This window comes from Phaenicophaeus curvirostris, chromosome 2, assembly GCF_032191515.1.
Source record: "Phaenicophaeus curvirostris isolate KB17595 chromosome 2, BPBGC_Pcur_1.0, whole genome shotgun sequence".
Taxonomy (NCBI): domain Eukaryota; kingdom Metazoa; phylum Chordata; class Aves; order Cuculiformes; family Cuculidae; genus Phaenicophaeus; species Phaenicophaeus curvirostris.
Window position 1 is genome coordinate 3,325,024 of NC_091393.1, and position 23,129 is coordinate 3,348,152.

At 39.8% G+C, this 23,129-nt stretch overlaps 1 protein-coding gene across 3 annotated transcripts in view; it reads right to left on the reverse strand.

The window, feature by feature from the left end:
- Nucleotides 1–23,129, reverse strand: part of GRIK2 (glutamate ionotropic receptor kainate type subunit 2) — a 394,676-nt gene that overhangs the window by 367,915 nt on the left and 3,632 nt on the right. For 2 of the 3 annotated variants that reach the window (XM_069851131.1, XM_069851128.1), the window contains exon 2: nucleotides 21,088–21,492. In XM_069851131.1, coding sequence (XP_069707232.1) covers nucleotides 21,088–21,202 — 115 coding nt within the window. In that variant the 5' untranslated portion in view covers nucleotides 21,203–21,492. Of the gene's footprint in view, nucleotides 1–21,087; nucleotides 21,641–23,129 lie in introns of those variants that run through there. The other variant, XM_069851130.1, reaches the window with a different exon arrangement.

Genomic DNA, 23,129 nt, shown 5'->3' on the forward strand with positions numbered 1-23,129 from the left:
TAAAAAAATGGATAAACAATTTTGAATGGGATATGCTATTTTTTTTCATCGCCTAGACCACCTGTGAAAGAGATTTAATAGCAAAGCCAGTTTTCAAAACCCTGAGAAATCACCCAGCCTTTACAAAGATCAGAGAAGCTTCTAAGTGAGCAGATCTGGTCAATTTAGCAGCCAGAAGAAATATGAATTATGCCATATTCAAGAAATGTAAAGTCTCACACTGCAAAGTATTGCCGCTTCCCATGAATTACTGCGAACAGGAAATAACAAGTGCTCAACTTCCTTAAAATCAAGTCACATGGTGTGATCTTTCCTGCTCAGACTCAAAACATCCTTTTTGACAACCTTGGAACTGGCCAAAAGATTAATTGACCCATGATGTTTAGTAAGCCTTGACTTAAGTAGGGAAAATCTAGTCCAAATTTAGAATTTCGGAAGAGAATTATACTGTATGAGAGAAGAGTAACCACAGTCCTTTTCAAAAATGAGCAAAATGTTCTGAGCCAAATACTGGATCAAGATTATTGCACAAGTATACACCTGATCTAAATGTTGTCATTTTCGCCAATGAGTTTTAATCTCTAAGTGTGTTTTGAATTTTATGCAAAATACATATCCAAATATATACAATATATATACAAATGCTTAATACACTTGTAATTTGACTTGTTACGAAATAATCTGAGATGACAAATACTGGCTGTTTATTTTCCCTTTAAAGAATCAAACACTCTAAAAAAATTCAGAAAAAGAAAAGCATAAATAGGAATAAATACTGAAACTTCAGATTACCCAGCAAATCTGTATTCCAGCATGTTATTAACATTTCCTGACTCTTTAATACAAGATGAGCAATTAATCCTTCAACAACTACATTCCTTAATGAACATAAACTTTTCTGTTTACTCTTCTTTATCCAGTTATAAAATCCCCTCTGAGAAGATCACCTGCCTTTGAGGTTATGTCAGTGACAGAACACTCCAAAGCATGAGAGAAAAATGACCTCCTGTTATTCAGAGATTCAACATGCCAAGTCTGAGAGAAAAAAAGCTCTGATAACAAAGCAGTAGTAAAATCAACTACTGACATTTGTACAGTTTTCCTCATTCAAATACCATAGCTTTGATAAAACAAGGAAGGATTAATGTAAAATCTTCTGTGTGTTCTGTCCTTTCAGGAGTTTGGCCTGCGGTCCTCAGCAAGGCTACACTCCCAAGTGGATGCTCCACTCCCAAGTGGATGCTCAAGCACAAACAGTGGATATGGAGAACAAATTCATTGTTCTAGGTTTACTCCATCAGGGTCTGTCATGTTAAAACTTAAGATAGTGTCCTCAGTTACAGTCAGGTAATATTCAATTTCCAATGCTTTCATCTGTGAAATACTTTTGTATGGAACCCAGAGAGGGAGGAAGTATTCATGAGCCACATGTTACCAAGTTACCTAGCTGGAAGCATAGTAGTTCTCTGCTACAATCAGGTGATGTCTGGTTATAATATGCATTTTATTTTCACTGATTCAAGGTCTTAATATTATATAATAAAATGCTTGTGCAATAAACACTGACTTGATTTACAGAAAACACAATTCTGTTACCATTTCATATGAAAAAAATCCCTCATCTAAATATAAAATACACTTAAAATGCATTCTAAAGTGTCAAACTGCTATTTAAAGTTTTCATTGTGAGAATTTTTACTTTTAGGATGACAAATTTAAATAACAGTCCAACAGGTTTTTATAAGGACAATGTCTAATGAAGTGATAAGATAACGGATATAACATATCAGTGAAAAATGTAATGTTATCTAGTTTCTCTGAAATACAAGTTGCTTATAAAATTATTCTAAGTGTCACCTTTAATTACATTATAAATCATTAGTTGAAAAAAAGGAAACAAATGTGGGTGAAAGTGTGTGGGAATACAGACAAGATAGTTTATGACCACTTGAGGAAAAAAAATGTTAATAAGTCTAGAAGTAACATATTAGTTTATCTGTAGTTATACTTTTCTTATCAGTCATCTTCCTACTAAGTATAAAGAATCCTATCCTTTATCCTAAGTATAAAGAAACCTAAAATTATTCAATTCAAAATAGAAGTTTTCCTAAGAATAGAAACCATTTTTATCTATTTAGGTAATTTTAAAATAAAATAAGAAACTGATAACAAGAAATTATTATATTGCGTGATAAAACTTTCCCGTATCTGTTTCATGGCAGGATCAATGATTTTATATATTCACCATATCTGGAGGGCTGATCGACAATTCTTTAGCCAATAATTTATGCATTTCACACAGTTCATCTGTCACATCACAAATGCAGAATTTCATCACTAAATTACACATTTTTTGTTTTGCTAGGACTTGGTAACCTCTGTCTGGAAATTTCTTGCCTCATATTTTTAAATTTGCTGAAAACCTATTAATATAGATTAGATATATGAACTACTCTGTAGGATTTACTGAAACTAGTGCTAAAGAACTTTGACCCTCATATGTAGTGTTCTTACACAACTAATCTGAATCAAGTAGTCTTGAATAGGCTTATATATGCACAAAATAATGTCTAATTCTACCTGACTATCCCTTTTAGGACATCCTACTTCCAGAGCATCGATATCCTCACAAGAAATTCTTTAGCAACAGTTAATATTTTAATAATTTACCATTCTACTTGACTTGAAGTGCCTTTCAAGTATTCCCCTAAAGAGTATGAAAACTCAACAAAGGCATTTCTGAAAATTTAGAATTATCAAAAATAAAGATTACAGTTTATAATCTATCGTACTTATAAACAGTGTAATTCATGGTTTACTCATAATGACAAATTACCATTGTGCTCTAGAGGTGTAAGAATTACGGATTATTTGTGCAGACATTGAAGGAAAAGTTATTGCAACCAGACTGCAAAAAGAAAGCAGCAATATTTGTTTTTATCAAAAAACAAACAATCCATATTGGCAGATCCTTCAGAACATTGATTTAAACCAAGCTCATATAATTTCACTTCATAAAAGAAATATAATGAATTAAAAAAAGCCCACCCCACAGATTCCAAGTTTACCCAATTTGAAAGACCAAAATTATAAAATTTAAAAAATCTAAATGTAAGATTTTTAACAAAAACTACACTGTTATCAAACAGACTTTATTTTGTAAAACCTTGTTTTATGCACAGGCAAAAAATATTGTTTATTTTGGCCTTTTGACCAGATTTAAAATGAACATATCATACACACTAATATGTGCACATATTAGGGCAGGAAACAGGCAACATAGAATCATAGAATCATAGAATAACCAGGTTGGAAGAGACCCACCGGATCATCGAGTCCAACCATTCCTATCAAACACTAAACCATGCCCCTTAGCACCTCGTCCACCTGTGCCCTAAACACCTCCAGGGAAGGTGAATCAACTACCTCCCTGGGCAGCCTGTTCCAGTTCCCAATCACCCTTCTGTGAAGAATTTTTTCCTAATGTCCAGCCTAAACCTCCCCTGGCGGAGCTTGAGGCCATTCCCTCTTGTCCTGTCCCCTGTCACTTGGGAGAAGAGGCCAGCACCCTCCTCTCTACAACCTCCTTTCAGGTAGTTGTAGAGAGCAATGAGGTCTCCCCTCAGCCTCCTCTTCTCCAGGCTAAACAACCCCAGCTCCCTCAGCCGCTCCTCGTAAGACCTGTTCTCCAGCCCCTTCACCAGTTTTGTTGCTCTTCTCTGGACTCGTTCCAGAGCCTCAACATCCTTCTTGTGGTGAGGGGCCCAGAACTGAACACAGGATTCGAGGAGCGGTCTCACCAGTGCCAAGTACAGAGAGAGAATAACATCCCTGGACCTGCTGGTCACACTGTTTCTCATACAAGCCAAGATGCCATTGGCCTTCTTGGCCACCTGGGCACACTGCTGGCTCATATTTAGTCGGTTGTCAACCAACACCCCCAGGTCCCTCTCCTCCAGGCAGCTTTCTAGACAGACTTCTCCCAGTCTGTAGCACTGCATAGGGTTGTTGTGCCCCAAGTGCTGGACCCGGCATTTGGCCTTGTTAAACCTCATGCCATTGGACTTAGCCCAGCGGTCCAGGCCATTCAGATCCCTTTGCAGAGCCTCCCTACCCTCCAGCAGATCGACACTTCCACCCATGTATCTAGTGTTTCCATAAAAAACAAAAAAGCACTTGGAATTTTTTAATTTTCTGTGTGCTTTTTTTTCTTATCTGCAATTTCATATGGGACCCCATGATCCCTCATGACTACTGTTAAAGTATGATTATGATGTTTTGCAAAGTGCATATAGGAATTTTATATTAGCACTATTAGAAATTGAACATTGAGGTTTTATTAAGCAGAATTAGGGTGATTTTAAGAATGTTTAGCGAAGCAATGCAGAAGTGTTACTTTAAATTACACTGAAACATCCAGTTCTGAAATATAACCTTTCCAGTTTTAATCCAATAAGATACATCTGTAAAAAAGTAAGGTAAAATCAAACCGTAGCACATGATTTACCAGCATTCTTTTTAAGAATTAAATATATATATATCTTTTTCAACAGCTATCAGTTTCTTAAAAAAATAACTGCTCATTACCATTTGTGCATTCCTGTGAACCGCTGGCTGTCATTAAGGTATTTCATTCACCTAAAGAAGTGACCTTTTTAAACTAATACATTATTTTAACATTAGTGCAATTTCTCTTGTGTATTTGCCTGATCATTGCCAGTATTTACCAGTTCTTGGAGTATTCAAACAAACAAGCTTATGAGAGATCTGTTTCAAGAATAGCTAAACCAGGCAGATAACACAAGAATCTTGAGCAGGGCTTCATGAGATTAATTTGTAATGTATCATTTAATAATTGTGTTATTGGCTGCACATATGGATGTACTTGTAGTTCTTTTTACTTTGTTAAAGGAAATATTTCTAGAAAACTGACACATGAAGAATCTTGGCATATGGATAAAATCACTTTAACTTCTCTGCACATGTAATACTTTAAGTACACAAACACAGAGCCCTTAATAAGGCATAAACATCATCATTTCTTTTCCCATGAAGGCACTGAAAGATGAGATTGTACTGCTTTACATTTTGGAGCCAGCCTGGCCTTTGGACTCTCTACAGCCACTGGGCAGCAGTAGGATCATTTTGAATGATAAACTTTATGCCACAGAGGTAATGATTAAAGTGATCTATCAATCTAACAGCAGCCAATAGTTCTTTTCTCGTGCCACAGTAATGTTTCTCAGCAGCAAAGTGTGATTATAGCATGCAACTATACTCTCTAGTTTCAGTGCTCCTAAAATAGTACTTTTCCAGTCTGTAAATCACTAACATTGGTGTCCAGAAGGAAAGAAAACTTTGTTTTGTTTTGTTTTGTTTTGTTTTATAAATAAAATTACTCTGACCTTCAAGTTTCCTAGAAACTTTTTCACATTTTTGCCCTGGCTAAACACATCCTTCTTTTGAGAGAAGCAATACAAGAAGTTGACAAGTTGGATACAAGCTTTTGTAACTAAATATACCATCATCCACATCCCTTCATTTCAATAGTCTGTAATCTCTACTGCTGGCACAAAGCTCAGAGAAGCAAAATTATTCAGACTGTCCTTAGCATTTGAGCTGGAGATCACCAATATTCAAGTTTTTAAAGCAGCTCTTTATTCTATATACATGCTGAAATAAAGTTCTAGGAAGATGGTCATGTCTTCCAAGAGATGTTGTATTTCAAAAACAAAGCTGTATTGGCCATTACACTCAACCAATATTCTCGTTGACACCTTTCTGCAAAAAGACAAATGAGCTATGTTTCCATGACCATACTCCAGAACTACATTTCCACAACATTTTCCGCTGCAGGGCTGACTGCCCATTTTTGGCTGAATAGTGCTTTACTGAGTGCTTGGTTTTCCTTTTTTCCGTTTCCATTTCATATTCTTCCTTGCCATATACCATTTTTTATTTACAGTCAATTTAGCTTTTATTTTTAAATTCTGTTTTCCTCTGCAGTATCTGAAGGTTTCCCATTATTTCATCCATACACAAAGACTGTATTATTTCTTAACCTTCATTATCTTAATCTCCAGTAGCAGCACAGTAGATCACTGACATCACTTTCTATATTCTCTGACTATAGATGTTATAAAGGACATAAGAACAGCCACGAAGTAGCATGAAAAAGAACCATTTTTCCCACACAACCTGCATGTATTCAACACAGTCTAACAGTCAAAATTTAAGGGACAAATAAAGAAAAGAAGGGGCACATAGAATAATTCTTACTCTAGTTTCTCCCAATTTCCACATTTTCTACTTGGGGACTCAGAGACAGAGGAAGAAGAGTGTCCACTGGAGGTATATTTTCCTTAAATGTATGTAATTGCTGAGGGGTAGTAATCAGAACATTCCCTGGCAATGAATTACATCATTTTCTTTTTTATTATTTCTACTTCCATTTATTTGTTTTAAACAACCTTCCTCAAAATGTATAAAACCCAATATATTTTTACCATGTCCTTTACTGACAATTCATTGTATTCAAAGAAGGTGATGCTTAAACTAGCTCTAAAATAGTCATACTAATTTTCATTTGCATCTTGAAATTCTTAATCTATTTTTTCCTCATGAAAGACAGCATTACACCTACATTAATTCTCATAAATAAAAATGTAAATTTCACTTGTTGAATTAGAAAAGCTGCAAATCCCAGTATGCCCACATTTTTATCCACCCCCAGAAGAAAATCTTTTTGTACAAAAATATGCAAACAACTGCAAAATATTTCATTAACATCCACACTAACCCCTCCATTTTACCTCTCAATTTGCTTAGCACAAACAGCTCAGCTATGCTTAGGATGACAACAAGGTCAATGTTTTCTGGTTTTCAGTGGTTTTATTTTCTACCAAAGTAGACAAAATGACCTTCCATGGATTACTTAAGCTCCAGAGCTAAATGAACTCTAAACCATGAGCTAATATTTATTCGCTTCCTTTATCTTTTTGTTTTTAAAAATTATAGTGCAACAGGACAAAACACAGAAGAAAAGTTGCTTCTGGCTTTCCACATATTGAACATGTTTGTGAAGTTATCCATGAGGGTAAGCTTTCATGGAAATTGCACCTAATCAGATGTGGAAGTAATGAAGATTATTCTGTCTCCTCAGGATTTCCCCTAGTTGCTCAGCAGAAAAATGTATGCTTATCCTCAACGCTTTATAGAATCATAGAATCATAGAATAACTAGGTTGGAAGAGACCCACCGGATCATCGAGTCCAACCATTCCTATCAAACACTAAACCATGCCCCTTAGCACCTTGCCCACCCACGCCTTAAACACCTCCAGGGAAGGAGATTCAACCACCTCCCTTGGGGCAGCCTGTTCCAGTGCCCAATGACCCTTTCTGTGAAGAATTTTTTTTCTAATGTCCAGCCTAAACTTCCCCTGGTGGAGCTTGAGGCCATTCCATCTTGTCCTGTCCCCTGTCACTTGGGAGAAGAGGCCAGCACCCTCCTCTCTACAACCTCCTTTCAGGTAGTTGTAGAGAGCAATGAGGTCTCCCCTCAGCCTCCTCTTCTCCAGGCTAAACAACCCCAGCTCTCTCAGCCGCTCCTCATAAGGCCTGTTCTCCAGCCCCCTCACCAGCTTCATCGCTCTTCTCTGGACTCGCTCCAGAGCCTCAACATCCTTCTTGTGGTGAGGGGCCCAGAACTCAACACAGGATTCAAGGAGCGGTCTCACCAGTGCCAAGTACAGAGGGAGAATAACCTCCCTGGACCTGCTGGTCACACCGTTTCTGATACAAGCCAAGATGCCATTGGCCTTCTTGGCCACCTGGGCACACTGCTGGCTCATGTTCAGTCGGCTGTTGACCAACACACCCAGGTCCCTCTCCTCCAGGCAGCTTTCTAGACAGACTTCTCCTAGTCTGTAGCACTGCACAGGGTTGTTGTGCCCCAAGTGCAGGACCCGGCACTTGGCCTTGTTAAACCTCATCCCATTGGACTTAGCCCAGCGGTCCAGGCCATTCAGATCCCTTTGCAGAGCCTCCCTACCCTCCAGCAGATCGACACTTCCACCCAGCTTAGTGTCGTCCGCAAACTTGCTCAGGGTGCACTCGATGCCTTCATCCAGGTCATTGATAAAGACATTGAACAGGGCTGGACCCAGCACTGAGCCCTGGGGAACCCCACTTGTCACTGGCCTCCAGCTGGATTTCACACCATTTCCCACCACTCTCTGGGCCCGGCCATCCAACCAGTTTTCCACCCAGCAGAGTGTGCGCCTGTCCAGGCCAGAGGCTGACAGTTTCTCAAGCAGAATGCTATGAGAAACTGTGTCAAAGGCTTTACTGAAGTCCAGGAAGACCACATCCACAGCCTTTCCCTCATCCAGCAGCCGAGTCACTTTGTCATAGAAGGCGATCAGGTTAGTCTGGCAAGACCTGCCTTTTGTGAACCCATGTTGACTGGGCCTGATCACCCGGTTCTCTTGCATGTGCTTCATGATAGCACTCAAGATCACCTGCTCCATGACTTTCCCTGGCACTGAGGTCAGACTGACAGGCCTGTAGTTCCCTGGATCCTCCCTGTGACCCTTCTTGTAGATGGGCACAACATCAGCCAGCCTCCAGCCCAGTGGGACTTCCCCAGTCTTCCAGGACTGTTGGAAGATGATGGAAAGGGGTTTGGCCAGCACATCCGCCAGCTCCTTCAATACCCTTGGATGAATCCCATCTGGTCCCATAGACTTCTGGGTGTCTAGTCGGGCTAGCAAGGCTCTGACCACCTCCTCTTGGATCATGGGAGCCTCATTTTGCTCCTCTAGCTCCTGGGTTTGTACACAGAGGGAACAACGTTCTTTACAATTAAAGACTGAGGCAAAGAAGGCATTAAGTACCTCAGCCTTTTCCTTGTCCCCTGTCACTGTTGTTGCTTCTGCATCCAATAAGGACTTAATGTTCTCCCTAGTCCTCCTTTTATTGTTTATATATTTATAGAAGGATTTTTTGTTATCTTTCACAGACTTTGCCAATCCGATTTCTAGTTGAGCCTTAGCCCTTCTGATTTTTTCTCTACACAATCTCACTTCCCTCCTGTAGTCCACCCAAGAGGCCTGTCCCCTCTTCCAGAGCCCATAAACTTTTCTCTTCTTCTTGATATCACTCAAGATCTCTATGTTCAACCAAGCTGGTTTTTTTCCCTGCTGGCTTTTTTTAGAATGAAAGCCCATCAAATCTACCTAAAGGTTTATTGCAGTGATGTAGTTTTAGGCTATTCTGCTAAGAAAAAATTTAACTGTAGCAGAAATCACCTTTAATATGATCTAGTGATTTACCATATTGATAGTTGCAACTGGTAATATCAGCATAGTTACCTCCTCTTAAAACAGTAGTGCAAGTAAGTTGCTATGGGTCTCACACAGAGGCAGATCCACTTTCTAAATGAAGATTTCCCTTATACTAACAATATTGCTCCATCGCAAATTGAGTTGGTGCATTGACAAGTACCATTTCCAAGTTCTTAGCAGTTGGGGGAGATGGCTGGATGTTGAATGTATAAGAGCGTGTATATATCCTTAACTTCATTCACAGAATTTGTTTTTAATTTCTTAGAGTAGCAAATCATCATTTTTTTTCCTTTTTTCTTCATGAATATGCTTGAGTTTGTGTGGGTTTTACTGAATTCTATAGCTTCTTTCTTGAAAATTTTTTGTTTTCATGACCACTTTCAAAATATTCATGCAAATCACACCATGTGAGAACAGATTCTGCCACCTTCACAGTTCTTTGCTATCCCATGCTCACACTATTGTCAGAAAGCAGATGGGTAGTCCTTATGATTTCTTCCATCAAAGACCCCTGATGCACTCTCAGGCAATTCTCCTCATTTATGCAAAAGACAGCTCCAGGAAAGGAGACATACTCCCACTTGTCGTTGTCGTTGTTTTGCATTTGGGCCACCACAGCAGGAAAATGTATGTATACGCACGCATTCACACAGTGCTATACTAGCAAGTCTATTGCTGCCTAGTTCCTTTGTTGAAATCACAAAGACACTGTGTCACTCTGAAATGGCTGTCAAAAGAATTCCAATAATCTATTTTCATATGTATTAGTGAAAATATGGCTGTTTACTTTTGCAAATATATAGCCAGAGTGGAGAATATGACAAAGAACTTTTAATTTTCTGTCCTTACAACCATCACATGGGTTCTGATGAATAAGGAACCAGCACACAGTGTAATAACCTAAGTGGAAAGGATATTTTGAAAGGTTTGTTATAACAGGGGTAAAAAAAGGTTTCCAAAAACATGTTGCAATTTTCTAAGAAACTAAAAGACAGTCCAGAGAGTAAAGGAAATCAATGTACACAAAGTTCCTGTGCCCACGAGACAGCTAGACACAATTTTTTTGTCCAACTAAAGCCTCTTACCATCAATGAAGAGTGGAAAATGCTCTGAAAAGCAACCAACACACTTTGTATGAGAATATGGTATATGTTTACCTTAAATTCCAACAAACACAATGTTTAATGATCACAGAATGATACAAATGTACAGCTAAATTTGAAATGTCTGATGTCTAGACACAAAAGGCCACAAATGGGTAACACTGAAGATGTGACTAGCTAATGCTGATTTGGTATTTAAATATGATTTTTCATTGTTTAGGTGGGTTTGAAAAGACACTAGAAAATCTGATTTAATGCACTTCGGGATACATTTTTCTTAGCCATATCACAGTCACGCAGTAAGTTTCTGCAGGCATATTGAATGTTGCGAATGATAGTCTGCCAAGATCTGAAGAGATAAGCCTTAATAACAGTCATATTTTACAGTCTTTCTTTCTCAAGGACATCCAAGCAAATACATATAGCAGTACTGAAAGGAAGTCACATGTATCTTTCACAAATTTCCATTTTATTCCCTCAGCTGCTCACAGATGAAGCACACATAGGGCTTACTACTTCACCTGAACTGCACCTATGTTTGTTTCCTTCTAGGCTATCAGATCAAATCTGAGCAAAATAAATTCTTTAACTATGTTTCTGTTCTTTATGTAAACATTATATTTGATATCCAATAACAAAGAGTGAGATTTAACTGAGCAAATTCTTAGCTAACAAAAATAACGCTATGCTTTCTTTTTTGTATTATTGGATCATTTTGCCAAGTATCATCTTTATGTTTGAATTTGACTGAACAGAAACAAAAATCTTATTAGTTGCGTAGTTACACTAGCCTTAGTAGGTCGACAGCATGGAGGGATTTTTTCCATTAACCCCTCTAAATTCCTTTCTGTGTTGTTTGTTCCTTACTGCTGGCCTTTAATTCATCTGTATTATTACTCTCAAACCACTTCCATCCTGCCTATGAACTGAAGAGAATAGTGTAGTTAGGGATATCGGGGAGCATGTCTATGTATTGGAGTGTCTTATACAGATCAGCATATCAAGGTGCAAAGGCCAGCACAAAAAATCCTGTTAGCCAAACAAATCACACAGTCTGAAAATTGACTGACTCAAAAGTATAGTTGTTAAAAGTTATGACACACTACCTCAGCACTTAGTATATCTTCTTTCAAAAGGAAGAATTCCTCGTTTGTCGTCAAATTAACTATGACTAGTCATTGGCCTTGTAATTCCATTTTCCGTAGTAATTTTTTGAAATACCTGCTTGAGGGAGTGAAATATTAGAAACATTGCTATATTGATTGGAAAAAAAAAAAAAAACTATGGGTGCTGTGTAAGAAGAGAAAAAATATTTTTTAAGCAAGAATGTCCTTTTTCAATCTGAATAAAAAATACTTTTTGTAAGTACAGTAAGCCAAGAAAAATGTAAACATTTTTGAACAGCAAAAAACAGACAAGCAATAATGTTAAAAATTAGATTCCCTAAGGTTCAGTCCTGATATGAATCCTTGTTAAGTGGCACAATGTGAAACAAAAATAATGCATTTTAATGTAATAATTGAATGCATGCTGATAATTTCCTAAAGATTCTGCATGATTTTTTTAACAATTTTCGGTTATTGAAATGCATAAAATAAGAATATACATGTTCCTGTTAACAAATACAAAACCAGAAATTACTATGATTATACATTTTAAAAGAAAATTAATTCCCCTGATTTAGAGTACTCTGCATGATCTTAATTTTCCTAATGTACCTTTTTACCTGATTCCTTAATGAATACATAGCATGGAATTTCTTATAAAGATTCCCTGCCTTGTAGGATAAATGTAGCAGAATAACAATTAAGTTATTGCTTTAGAAAATTCCTTCCTCATACAGAATAAGTAATCTTCATGTTCTTTACTGTTATTTACATATACTTCTACATAGCAGAAAGTTTCTGGTTGTATTGCAGTGTTCAAAAAGTAAAACAGGTTGCATTGCAACTACTAAACTGCAGTATCTTTAACCAATGAGTATAACCTTCCCAACTTAAAAAAAAATAGTCTGTCGTGTAGACCTTTTTTTTATACTTCAGTGTTAAAAATTGATAATGTCAATAACTGAGTGACAAATTTAAGTGAAAAAAAAAGCTGGAATTACTTTAAAAGATAATTGTGAAAAAAAAATATTCAAGATGTATTTTGGAATGACATCTGTAGATAATGTAAACCAGCATGGACCTAATCAGGCGTTTTAGGAAGAATACCACAATCTCATCTAGGCAACGATGATACCTAGGATAATCAGACAAATTTCCATGAACAACATGCTTACTATGAACTGTTTGGGAAGATCTGTTTTAATTGTGCAACTTTTAAATAACAGCCTAAATATGAGCTAAATGATACAGCTAACACATGTTAGCTCCTGATGTGATTGATATAGCCAGGACATTTTTAGCTCCTGGGGAAGGAAAAAAGCCCAAATGGATGGCAAGCTCAAATATAAAGCAATCCTTAATAAATTCACCCAGATTATTACCTACTAAGTGTGTATATGCACATGAATGAGCATTTTAATAAGTGTTTTAAATTCAGTATCAGTTACCTTCTGACAAAAACCACTTTAAAGTAATAGCTATTTTTATATTTAGAGAAATGTGACAATTTGAAATATTTTACTGGAGATACAGAAAGTGCTAAACAGGAAGGGGACACACTCTTCCAAAGCTGAAGTAGTTCTGCATCTTTTGAAGCAAGCTTGATAAATTTCATTCAATAAAGTTCTATTGAAAAAGTAATCAGTTAAATACATATATTCTCAAACAACTTCTTATTTATAGGACTTATGATTACGTATCGTGAAAAAAGCATGTCTCATTTGCTAGTGAGTTTGTAGCAGAATGAGTTCCTGTTCCGGCATTTTTTGTGTTTTAATATCAGCAACAAGGTGTTGATCCATTAACATATTTATCTTTCCCTTTTAAATTCTTACCTGAGAAATTGAGTTCTGTATGTAGTAATAAATCACAAAATCTGGGGGAAAACAAAAATCCCTACTCAAGCCACTTTTACTTCTTCTGTATTGCGGATACCATGAAAGGCCCTATTCATCTAGCCCAACTTTTGCCATGTTGCCATGTACCCAGTCTAAGCAACTTTGTCTAATCCTTCTGCCTTCTTCCCTCTCCAAATAACATAGAAGAGGTCTAAGACTTGGCTTGGACTCAAAGCTTAGTTTTCAAACAGAGATGAGGCCTTTCAGATTTTTTTCATTTTTCAGAAAGTTAGAAAAGCGAAGACTTTTCAAAAAGAACCAGGGAAGCAACATTCAAACAAACATTCCTCTTTATATTTGTTCAGTAATCATATTACATTTCAGTTATTAAAAAAAAAAAAAAAAAAAAGGAGGAAGAGGGGGAAATGATCAAATTATTCCAGGTGCAGTTTAAAAAAAAACGGTCTTTCAAAATTATTTTGTCCTCCCATGAAACATCACTTTTTCTATTTACCTGTAAAAATACAGTATGGATCATTTAGTACCTTAAGATTTGGCTGCACACATTGACATCAGATAGAGTGTTTATATAATTAGGAAACATTAGAGACATGCAGTAAAATGTTAAGATAGAAATAAAGAAGATAAAAAAGCTTTTGAATTAAAAAAATCATCAAGTTTCCTGATCAACAGTTCTGGACAGCATAGTAAGCTAGCTCTCCGTAGACTGTTCTTCTGTCAGTGTTACTGAGTCCAATACAAGAATTAGTAGCTCTAACAATCAAGGCTTATTTCATGCTGAGATATTGGCAGGTATCTTCAGCATTCCTAGTTCAACTAACTTTTAAATCTAGATAACCATTGTATTAAACAGAAAGAGTTTAAAATAGTTTGGAAGTATAAATACAGTTACAATAAAACAGGCATGCACCTAATATGAGTGAATATATTTCCCCACACATAAAGATGAAATTCTGTAAAAGCCACAAATGAACTGTCTGATCCGTTCATTATAACGTACTGTTATCTAAGGACAAACATTGTTACCTAAGCACTATAGTTTACCTGTGCTTTAAGCTACCCCTACCGTAGACACCGGTCACAATACTAGCAAAGAACCTGCTTTTTGTCCTCAGGCAGAAACAGCTAGAAATGGAAGCATTTAAAAAAATATATCATCTAAGAATGTGTACTTCAAAACTACCAAACACATTCCTAGAAGAGCTATTCTCTTTCAATAGGATGTTAGGGAGACTACAGAAATGTAACGTTCAACGAAATCTGAATCCAGGCTGATCTAAATCACTTGAAAATTTTAAGCGAAGTGTATCTTTGCAGAAAACGTAAGAAAAGAAGTCTTGAGTACCGCACCCATGGGTCATTTATAACTTTTATCCAAAGGAAAAAAAAAAAAGCTTTGTGGTAGCAATTTGTTATGAAATGCCTTTTAATGAAATTAAGAATATACTTTTTTTCAACTACTGTTTACTGTTTTACATACTAATACAATACCATCTAGTTTATCCAGAGCTGGCTGAGTTCCAGTAATTGGAATAATGATCATTATGTTTATTCTGTATTCTTTGCATTACTGAAAGATTTGGCTGTTTAAATCGAAGGCATTATATAAACTAGAGACTATTATTACTGTATAATGAAGGAGCCAAAAGACTCAAGAGGGAAAAGCTCAAAATTACACATATTAATATGATAGTGGTCTTTGATACTCCATATTCTAATTCAGATATGACAGCATAATGAGATTATGTTATCATATTGTTTTATCTAATCTTCCAACACACATTACAACATAACATCATAAAAAGCTTATTCAGGAAACACTGATTTGCCTTGCAGATTGAGGAGTATGGAAATAAGGCACCTTCTAGTTTCTCTTTTGCATTATTGACAGAACTTCTAGTAATTGTTCCTCTGGAAGAGATTAAAGAGTGTGAAGGTTAAAACTTAGAAACAGACAAGGTAAATAAATTAAGTAGGGGACAAAGACCTGCTATTATTTGCGAAGACTACAAAATATTTGGTTTACTTTTTTTTATAAATCGAGGGGATTTTCTCTTGTACAAAATAATAATAACAAGGTCCCTAATATTTAAGTTTAGAAAAATCTCTTTTTCTCCGGTTTCTTATCTCCGGTGGCAGAAACCATTTCATTCAGCGACCATATTTAAATGGGAGGTATTACTGGAACTTTGTATCACTTCAAAAGACAAGCAGCAGTCAGTAAGACGCGAGTTATACTTCTCAGCATCCAGTCTATCAGGCAATTGTGTGAAAATCCTTTTACAAGGCTATTGGTGTTCCAAACACTGGGGGAAAGGATCTGGGGATATTCCAAAGCCCACATGGAGGAAAGCTTTCTTAACCTACATTAAATCTTGATAATGCAGTAATGAGTCTTTTAAAAGGATAATTCTAATTCCCCTATCTAGTGCAATAAAGACTGTATACAGCTAATCTGCTTTGCCCTTTTAATTAAACTCGTCCAGGACGTTCTATGTAGTCAGCACCCTGAATGAGTCATTAAAATTCTCGTTCTGTAAGAGTTGTGTGCAGCACACCGTTGTTTCTAAATTCCATTAAATCCAAATGGTCTTTATCGCCCCATGACCACTGTGACTTCAATCAGCCAATTTAATTACCTTACAAAATTGTCAGCAGAAGCAGCAAAGAAAAACAGGAAGGGCTGTGACGTTATCAAATTGAAATCTTCCTCTTTGCTTTTTAATCTAGACCAGTCAATAACAATGCTTCTCACCTCCTTGCTGCCTTCCCGAGGCTCTTAACCTTACTCTTCTTTCAAAGATTTCTGTTGTTGTTTATAAGACTTATTTTGAACTCCTCTCCGTGAGGATGTTAATATCTGTTGAAAGCCTCTTGTCCTTGGCAGGAAATTTTTCAGTGGCTCTAAACACTGGAATTAGCAAGCCACGGACCTCTGAGGGCTGCCACAACAAGTGTTTATTTTGCAGGTTTTCATCACACTCTTGATCTGAAGGCAGAATGCCTTTCCCACTAAATCCAGATACATACATCTTCTCATTTCTCTCCTACGTACAGTCAGAACTCTTTATTCTTTCCACTAAAAGGGTGTCACTGCAAAATCAAAAGGAAGGAAACTGCACATCCAGGAGAGCTAACACAGGTCCAGTCTAGAAAAACTCTACATGATCACCCAGCAGGTATTTTTCATTTGAACTCATCACACAGCCTTTTGCAAAGAGCTAACTCTCAATGCTCTTCCATGACTTGGCTGTTTGTAAATGCTACTATATCAAAAATGATCACCTGAAGCCCAGAAACGTGTGCTTTGACACCCGCTGGTAACTGTGCAAGCAATGGACGTGATGAGTTGGCCACTTTTCTGGTTTTGCCATGTTCTATCTTGTAAAAGCAATTCTGTGGAGATAAACTCAGTCTCTTTGGGCCAAAGGAGCTCAGTTAAGATGTCAGATGAAACCCTGCTAAAGCTTCACGGAGGAAGTCTCCAGTGTATTGTAATTCCCCTCTCCGGATCACAAAGGCGTGTTTTCAATTCCGTCCCAAAGATTGCATGATAATAAACAACTTATAATACTAATATCAGTAGTAATAGTAATAGTAGTAGTAGTAGCAGTAATAATAATAATAATAATAATAATAATAATCACCAGGAAGGTGGTAGGCTTTGTAAACATTTGATGTGAGTTCATTTAGGACAAAAAAAAGGAAAAGTTTGTACTAGGAAACGTTTCTGCTAAGAGTTCAAAACTCTTTCAGCTCCTTGAAAAGTGTTCTCATCTCTCTCTTGGTTTTCTTTTGTGTTTAAGCTGGAAGAAGAACCCCTCTCTGTCTTCTTGTGGTTCATTGTAATCTACAACAGTGGATTTCTCATCTGCTTGAAGTCAGACAACTTCAAAGCAGCAAGAAGTTGAGAGCACGTCCACCTTTCTTTACCCTTCTTTTTGAACGTGCTGAAGAAAACAAAATATTTCACAAAGCAGAAAAACACTTATCAGGCCAGTGGGCTCCCTGCGGTGGAGATCTTTAGTCTTTCACCACACTTTCACGAATAATGATTTATCTGAGTGGGGAATGAGAAAACGCAATGGCTAAACCACTTTCACCTTCCAGTCACAGGTCCCTCTTCAGCCTTTGCTGTAGGAAAGACAAATCGCTCGAGGCAGAGGAGACAAGGCCCAAAATGGGCAATTTAAAGTAAAGGAGGGTATTTTAGAGTTCTCCAGATCTCAAAGAGCTGACGTTCATGCCCCGTGTAGGAATAGGCAAGAAAAGAGGCATTTAAAATAGGCCAGGCTCTCACTGCCTTGGGCAAGGAGAAGAGGTTGGTTTCTGGAGATACAGGTGAGAAGTTGCTGATGGTTATCAGCTTTTGATGGCCTGTTAATTTAACCTTACAGGACAAAGTGCTGTTGGAAGGGCCTGGGGCGGTAAAGGGAGAAGCGAGGGAGAGCAGAGGCACTCGCCGAGCCCCCGGCTGGGGCCGAGAGGCGGCTCGGATGGGCTGCGGGGCTGCCGAGCTGCCCGCTGTGTCTGGGGAGCCGCTGCCCTGTGTCTGCCGGTGCACAACATCGCAAGGAACTACCCAGTGTGATCCCCGATAATGGAAGGGATCTGCCGGCCGTCACGTATTTTGGCTTCCGTACGGTGCCAAGCGATAAGGAAGAGGTTTCCATCACACTTAGCACAGCGGGGTGACGAATACTTGGCTGCCGCTTTTCTCCCTCGCCAGTCTGGGACTTGTCCCTTTTGTCCGCAGCGAGGGTTTAGGACCATCCCCTTTGGAAACCCTCGGGTACGGCGGGCACAAGCCTCACCCTCAGCGTCCTCCGGGCTTGTTTATGGGAAGCTGTTCAGAAAGAGCGAGGTAGAGAGCTGGGCCGTGTGCCCCCTGAAGCAAGGTGTCTTTTAGGAAGGGCGCCTGGTGTGATGCCCAAATAGCAGGTTGTCCTGCTCGAGCAGCAGCAGCCAGGCGTCCCTATGCCTGAGCGAGCGCCGCTAGGGAGCGAATTGTGCCATCGCACCAGCCTCTCCCCTGGTCTGCTCCAAAAATAGCCCCCTGCCTCTGACAGATAACCAAACGGCTCGATTTCCCTGTGTGGTTGCTAAAAGGTTGGTTGAGAGAGAGAAAGAGAGAGGGGAGGGGAGAGAGAGAGAGAGAGAGAAAGGACATGCTGGCTAGTCCCAACAATGAGAGAAGCCGTGGGAAGGACAATGCGCATCCATGGTGGTTAATTTGCACAGGAGGAATGAGGGGGCTGGAGCGCTGGCAGGCTTCAAGCTCTCCCCTGTTGCCATAGCGCTGCTGGCTAAGGAAGAAGAGCGGAGGCTGGCAGGCTGCCTTCTGGAGGGAATCTCCTCAGCTCTCGCTTCTCCTGGCCGCAAGGACATCCCGAAGGGACAGATAGCAAGGCAACCCGGAGGGGGCGGCGAGGAATCCCCCTCTCAGAAATAACTAAAGGTTTTCCACGGCTCACTCGCCTCTCCTTCCCTCCTCCCCGCTGTGCCCAGCCTCTGGGGAAGGAACAGGAGTTCTCTCGCGGTCAGAGACAGAATCACTTCACACCTGGACTAGGTTTAATTCAGACGCCTTAACACAGAGGCGCGCAACAAGCCCAGCTGAGCAAGGCAGAAGTCTTCCTCTCCCTCTCTTACATCTTACATTTTCTATTCTAAAATAAACTAACCAGTCGCTCCCTACCTACTTCTAAGGCTCTGAAATGGGTTGGAGACACTTCTTTTAAAAGGCAAAGAAAGCATGCCGTGAGTCAGAAGCCGACTCACACTTTGCTGCTACAAACAATGGAGTGAGCGCAACCAGTTAACCAATTGTGGGACCAGGAGGCAGCTGGGAAGGGAAGTTAGCCTAGGAAAATACATGAATGCGTGACCATGGCACTAGGCACCAGAGTTCCACTGCACCATCTTTCACTCGGGATTATTTATTATCATTACCAAAACGCTGCTCTCCGGGGCTGTCTGTACAGGTACACTGGACTAGCAATTCAGAGGGAATGCTCATCTAAAGGAAAGCTCACCTCTTGCTAATGGTGTGGCCGGGAAGATGTTTGTTTACACAGCTACCCTTGAAAGTAATTCAGACACCTACAGACCGACCGCTCGGCACCGGTTGAGAACCCCGGTTGGTGGAAGGACAGACAGCTCGACAGTGTCAGATTACAGGCAGCCCTAGCACTAATTTCACGGCCATGATTATGGATCTGCCTGAATGGAAAATAAACCCCGCGATGATATATGGACCCGTTTAGTCATGTACAAAGAAACAAGCATTCCTGAAGACGGTTGCTAAGAGCAACGTGCCTTAAGTACCACCTTAAGACCAGATGGAAGCAGAAAATAGGTACCACTAGGAATTCAGCACACGAGATTGCTAACAGCTTGGTGACTTTTTAATCATTACTCACCTTCCCCTTCACATAAAAGTGTGTGCGAAGGGAGAATTTAAACAAAATTAGACAGCAGCTAAGCCACTACTCCTAAGAGAAGACTAGAGCTTCCAGTACCCCACAGAAACGCATGTAGCGGCTGCCACGGCGTATCGCGGCCAGCACGAACGCGGGAGTCCCAGGTTTCCTTCTTCCAGCTGTGCTGTCGTTAGGCACAGAGGATGCCGCTTGCCCGGGGATTCATCTTTCCTCCCGCCCCCTCAGCCGCTCCGGCCGCGGTTCCCCCGCGGGGCGCTGCGCTCCGCTCCGCCCGGGCGGCCGTGGGGGCGCTGCCGCGGGGCTCCCGACGGGGATCATCCCAGAGAGGGCTTCCCCGGGCCCCACAGGGAGGGTAACTATAGCCCCCGCCTCGCCCTTCCTCACTGGGAAACTTCTACAGGGGATGGAGTGGCTGAAATTCCTCCCTCCCTCGGTTTTTTGCTTGTACACACGCGCGCATCTCCAGGCAGAGCTGTTAAAGTTAGTTTCATGATCCAGATGGGATAGTCTTTAGACTGTGAAACCACTCTGCTCTCCTCGCAATCTCATTCTATGATTTTTCTTTCCTCCTTTTTTTTTTTTTTTTTTTCTGGGGGGACACACGGGACCCAAGCAACTTACTTTCCTCTCGTAAAAACGTAGAAAAGCTGTGGGTTAGAAATTTATCCCAAGGGCTCTTTCACCATTACTGGTCAAGCCATAAATAATTTCTTCTCTAGTCCTAAAGGCCACTGAAATGACAAGCAACCAGGCGGATGCTTCAAAGGAAATCAGCCCAAAGGTCTCAGATTACAGTCGCTCCCACACGGGATGGGATCGGGTGGAGTAGAGACCGACGGCCGAAACTTAACAACTAGTTGACAGGTTTTTGACTGCTTAAGCAACACATTAGCCAAGCTTCCCTCTGCTACCAAAACAGAAAAAAAAGGTACATTAAGAGGAAGCCACGCAAGCTGCGCAAAGCCTTAGGCAAACGCAATTGCCAGACATTTTTGTCTCTATTGTTATTATAATTATCATCATCATCGTGCCGTTACTACGGCTACAATGCGCTGCGGGGACAGAAAAAAACACACAATTCATCCCTCCGGATGCATAATAAAGAGGGACTTCTGTGCCTGACTCCGGCAGCACGTCCCAGATCTCCCCCAGCACCCTCTTCTGAGTCAATCCTACACATAGCACATTCAGGCTTAAATGCATAATGAGAAAAGTGTCGGGAAATCTTACCAAATCTTAATACATGTGTGGTTCCTTGAGAATATCCAATCCACAGTAAGCAAAGAAGGAGTCTAATGGTGCATCTGAAGACTGAATTAGTTAGAATAGGGGAAATAATCTTCATGATGTTTCTACGCACACACGCGCTGCCTTACTTCCCCCTTCTAAGCCGTTAGATTTCCCGGTAGGGTGAGAATGAGGATACGTAAACTGGTGGCCCTCAGACACGATCACGGCATGGTCACAGAGAAAGAAGAGAGTCTACGCTTCCCAAACCCATTAGCAATCCCTGCATGTTCTTCATTCACTGCGCCAAGGAGCAACCTTCAACTGCAAGGAATGGTGGGACATCCATGTTAGTCGGGGGAGAATCCTTGAGAAATCCAAACACACACAATGTCCAGCCGAGTAGACCTGGGAGGCAAGAAAGGAGGAAAATCAATAGGTAATCCAGCTCGAAAAATCGCTGAGGTATCGCCACATAGCGAGAGTCAATGAGCACCAGCCGTTTCACTGGCGAAGCTTTTGCCGTGCTCCCATTCTACTGCACTGCTGCACAGCTCCTGACGCGAAGCCAAGATTAAGTGAGAGAAATTGAGATAGCTCTTCTCTTCTTAAGGCTGCCTGCCAGGCAGCCTTCCCAACTTCTGTTATACAACAGATCTGATCGCCTAGCGTTGTCGGAGTTAAAAACAGCTCGGTTTTATTTACATGCTTCTAATTGTTATTAGTATTTCAGTTGTTCTGAACAATAGCTATAAGAGTTGGGGGGGGGGAGCCGGGGGGGGGGGGGGAGGGGGAAGCTATAGGGGAGAAAGGAATCTGTTGTATAAAAATCAATTCACGCATTTTAACAGCTAACTGCCTAGGTCGAAATCACTTAGCTTCAGAGTCATAAAAGAGGGGGCTGACAATAAAGTCACGCAGGTTATCAGAGTAACGTTTAGGCTAAAAAAAGATCATGCTATTTACATTGACTGTTTCTCACGTTAATGCATGAAATAGCGTAAATGTCAGCTCATACGCTGACTGTCCTTAGGAACTTGCTCCGAACCCACTGATTACGGAGCAGCACCCTGCTTTTGCAAGGTAAACAGAAATCGGCAGCACTAGAACAGCCTTGTTGAATGCACAGACCTGTTTCCCTCAGCTTCCTCGAAATTACAGTGTTGCTTAAAAGACAGTAACTTGGGGATTTACTAGGTTATGTTTTGCACTTTATTCTACCACTTTCTTATTTTGCACTCTGTTTTCCTTTCATTCTAGTATTACTCTTCCTCCCTGTACTGTGAGATCTGTGTAGTTTGTCATCTTGCAGTCCTCAGTGAGAACAATAGCACTCCCCAGTTTGTTAATGGGAAACTGAGTTTGTATCTGCGAATGCAGCCACAGACTATTGTCTTTTGGCCAGGTGGTCCAGAGAAGATAAACTTACTCTGTGGACTACTTCTCTAGACTGGAAATAGAATTGTTGTGTGTCTGTAGCCATTGAAATACATTGAACCAGGAGTATCAGGCTTGGCAATCTAAGTGACGCTTTTGCTAAACTACTTAAGCTTTATTATAAATATTAAAAGATAATTCCTAGATTCCCCACTGGGAAAATTAATTCATTTTATTCTACATTCTGCCTACAGATATCTTTTGTCTTCTTTATCTGCATCCCTGCCTTTTATTACTAAAGAAAATATCACTGAGAGACTTCCCCCACAGACACATATAGATGAATACAGAATAAACCTGACTTTCCAGAAATAAATACCAGTGATGCCAAGCTAATGAGAACACTCTGTGGAATCTATCAGAAGTAGAGTATGGCAGAGGTGAGTTACACTTTATTCTTAAATGACATCTGTGTATTGTAGACATGTAAATAAGCAACAACAGTAGTTAAATTATAATCTGTAATGTTGGTACTCTGTATCCCTAAGAGTATTAGAAATTCACAGTAACTTTTTATCATTATGGCTTACTGATTTCTTCTGCATGCATTTACTTAAAACACTGTAAAATGCTGATGAAAAGAAATGTACATTCTGTGAGGGGATTAT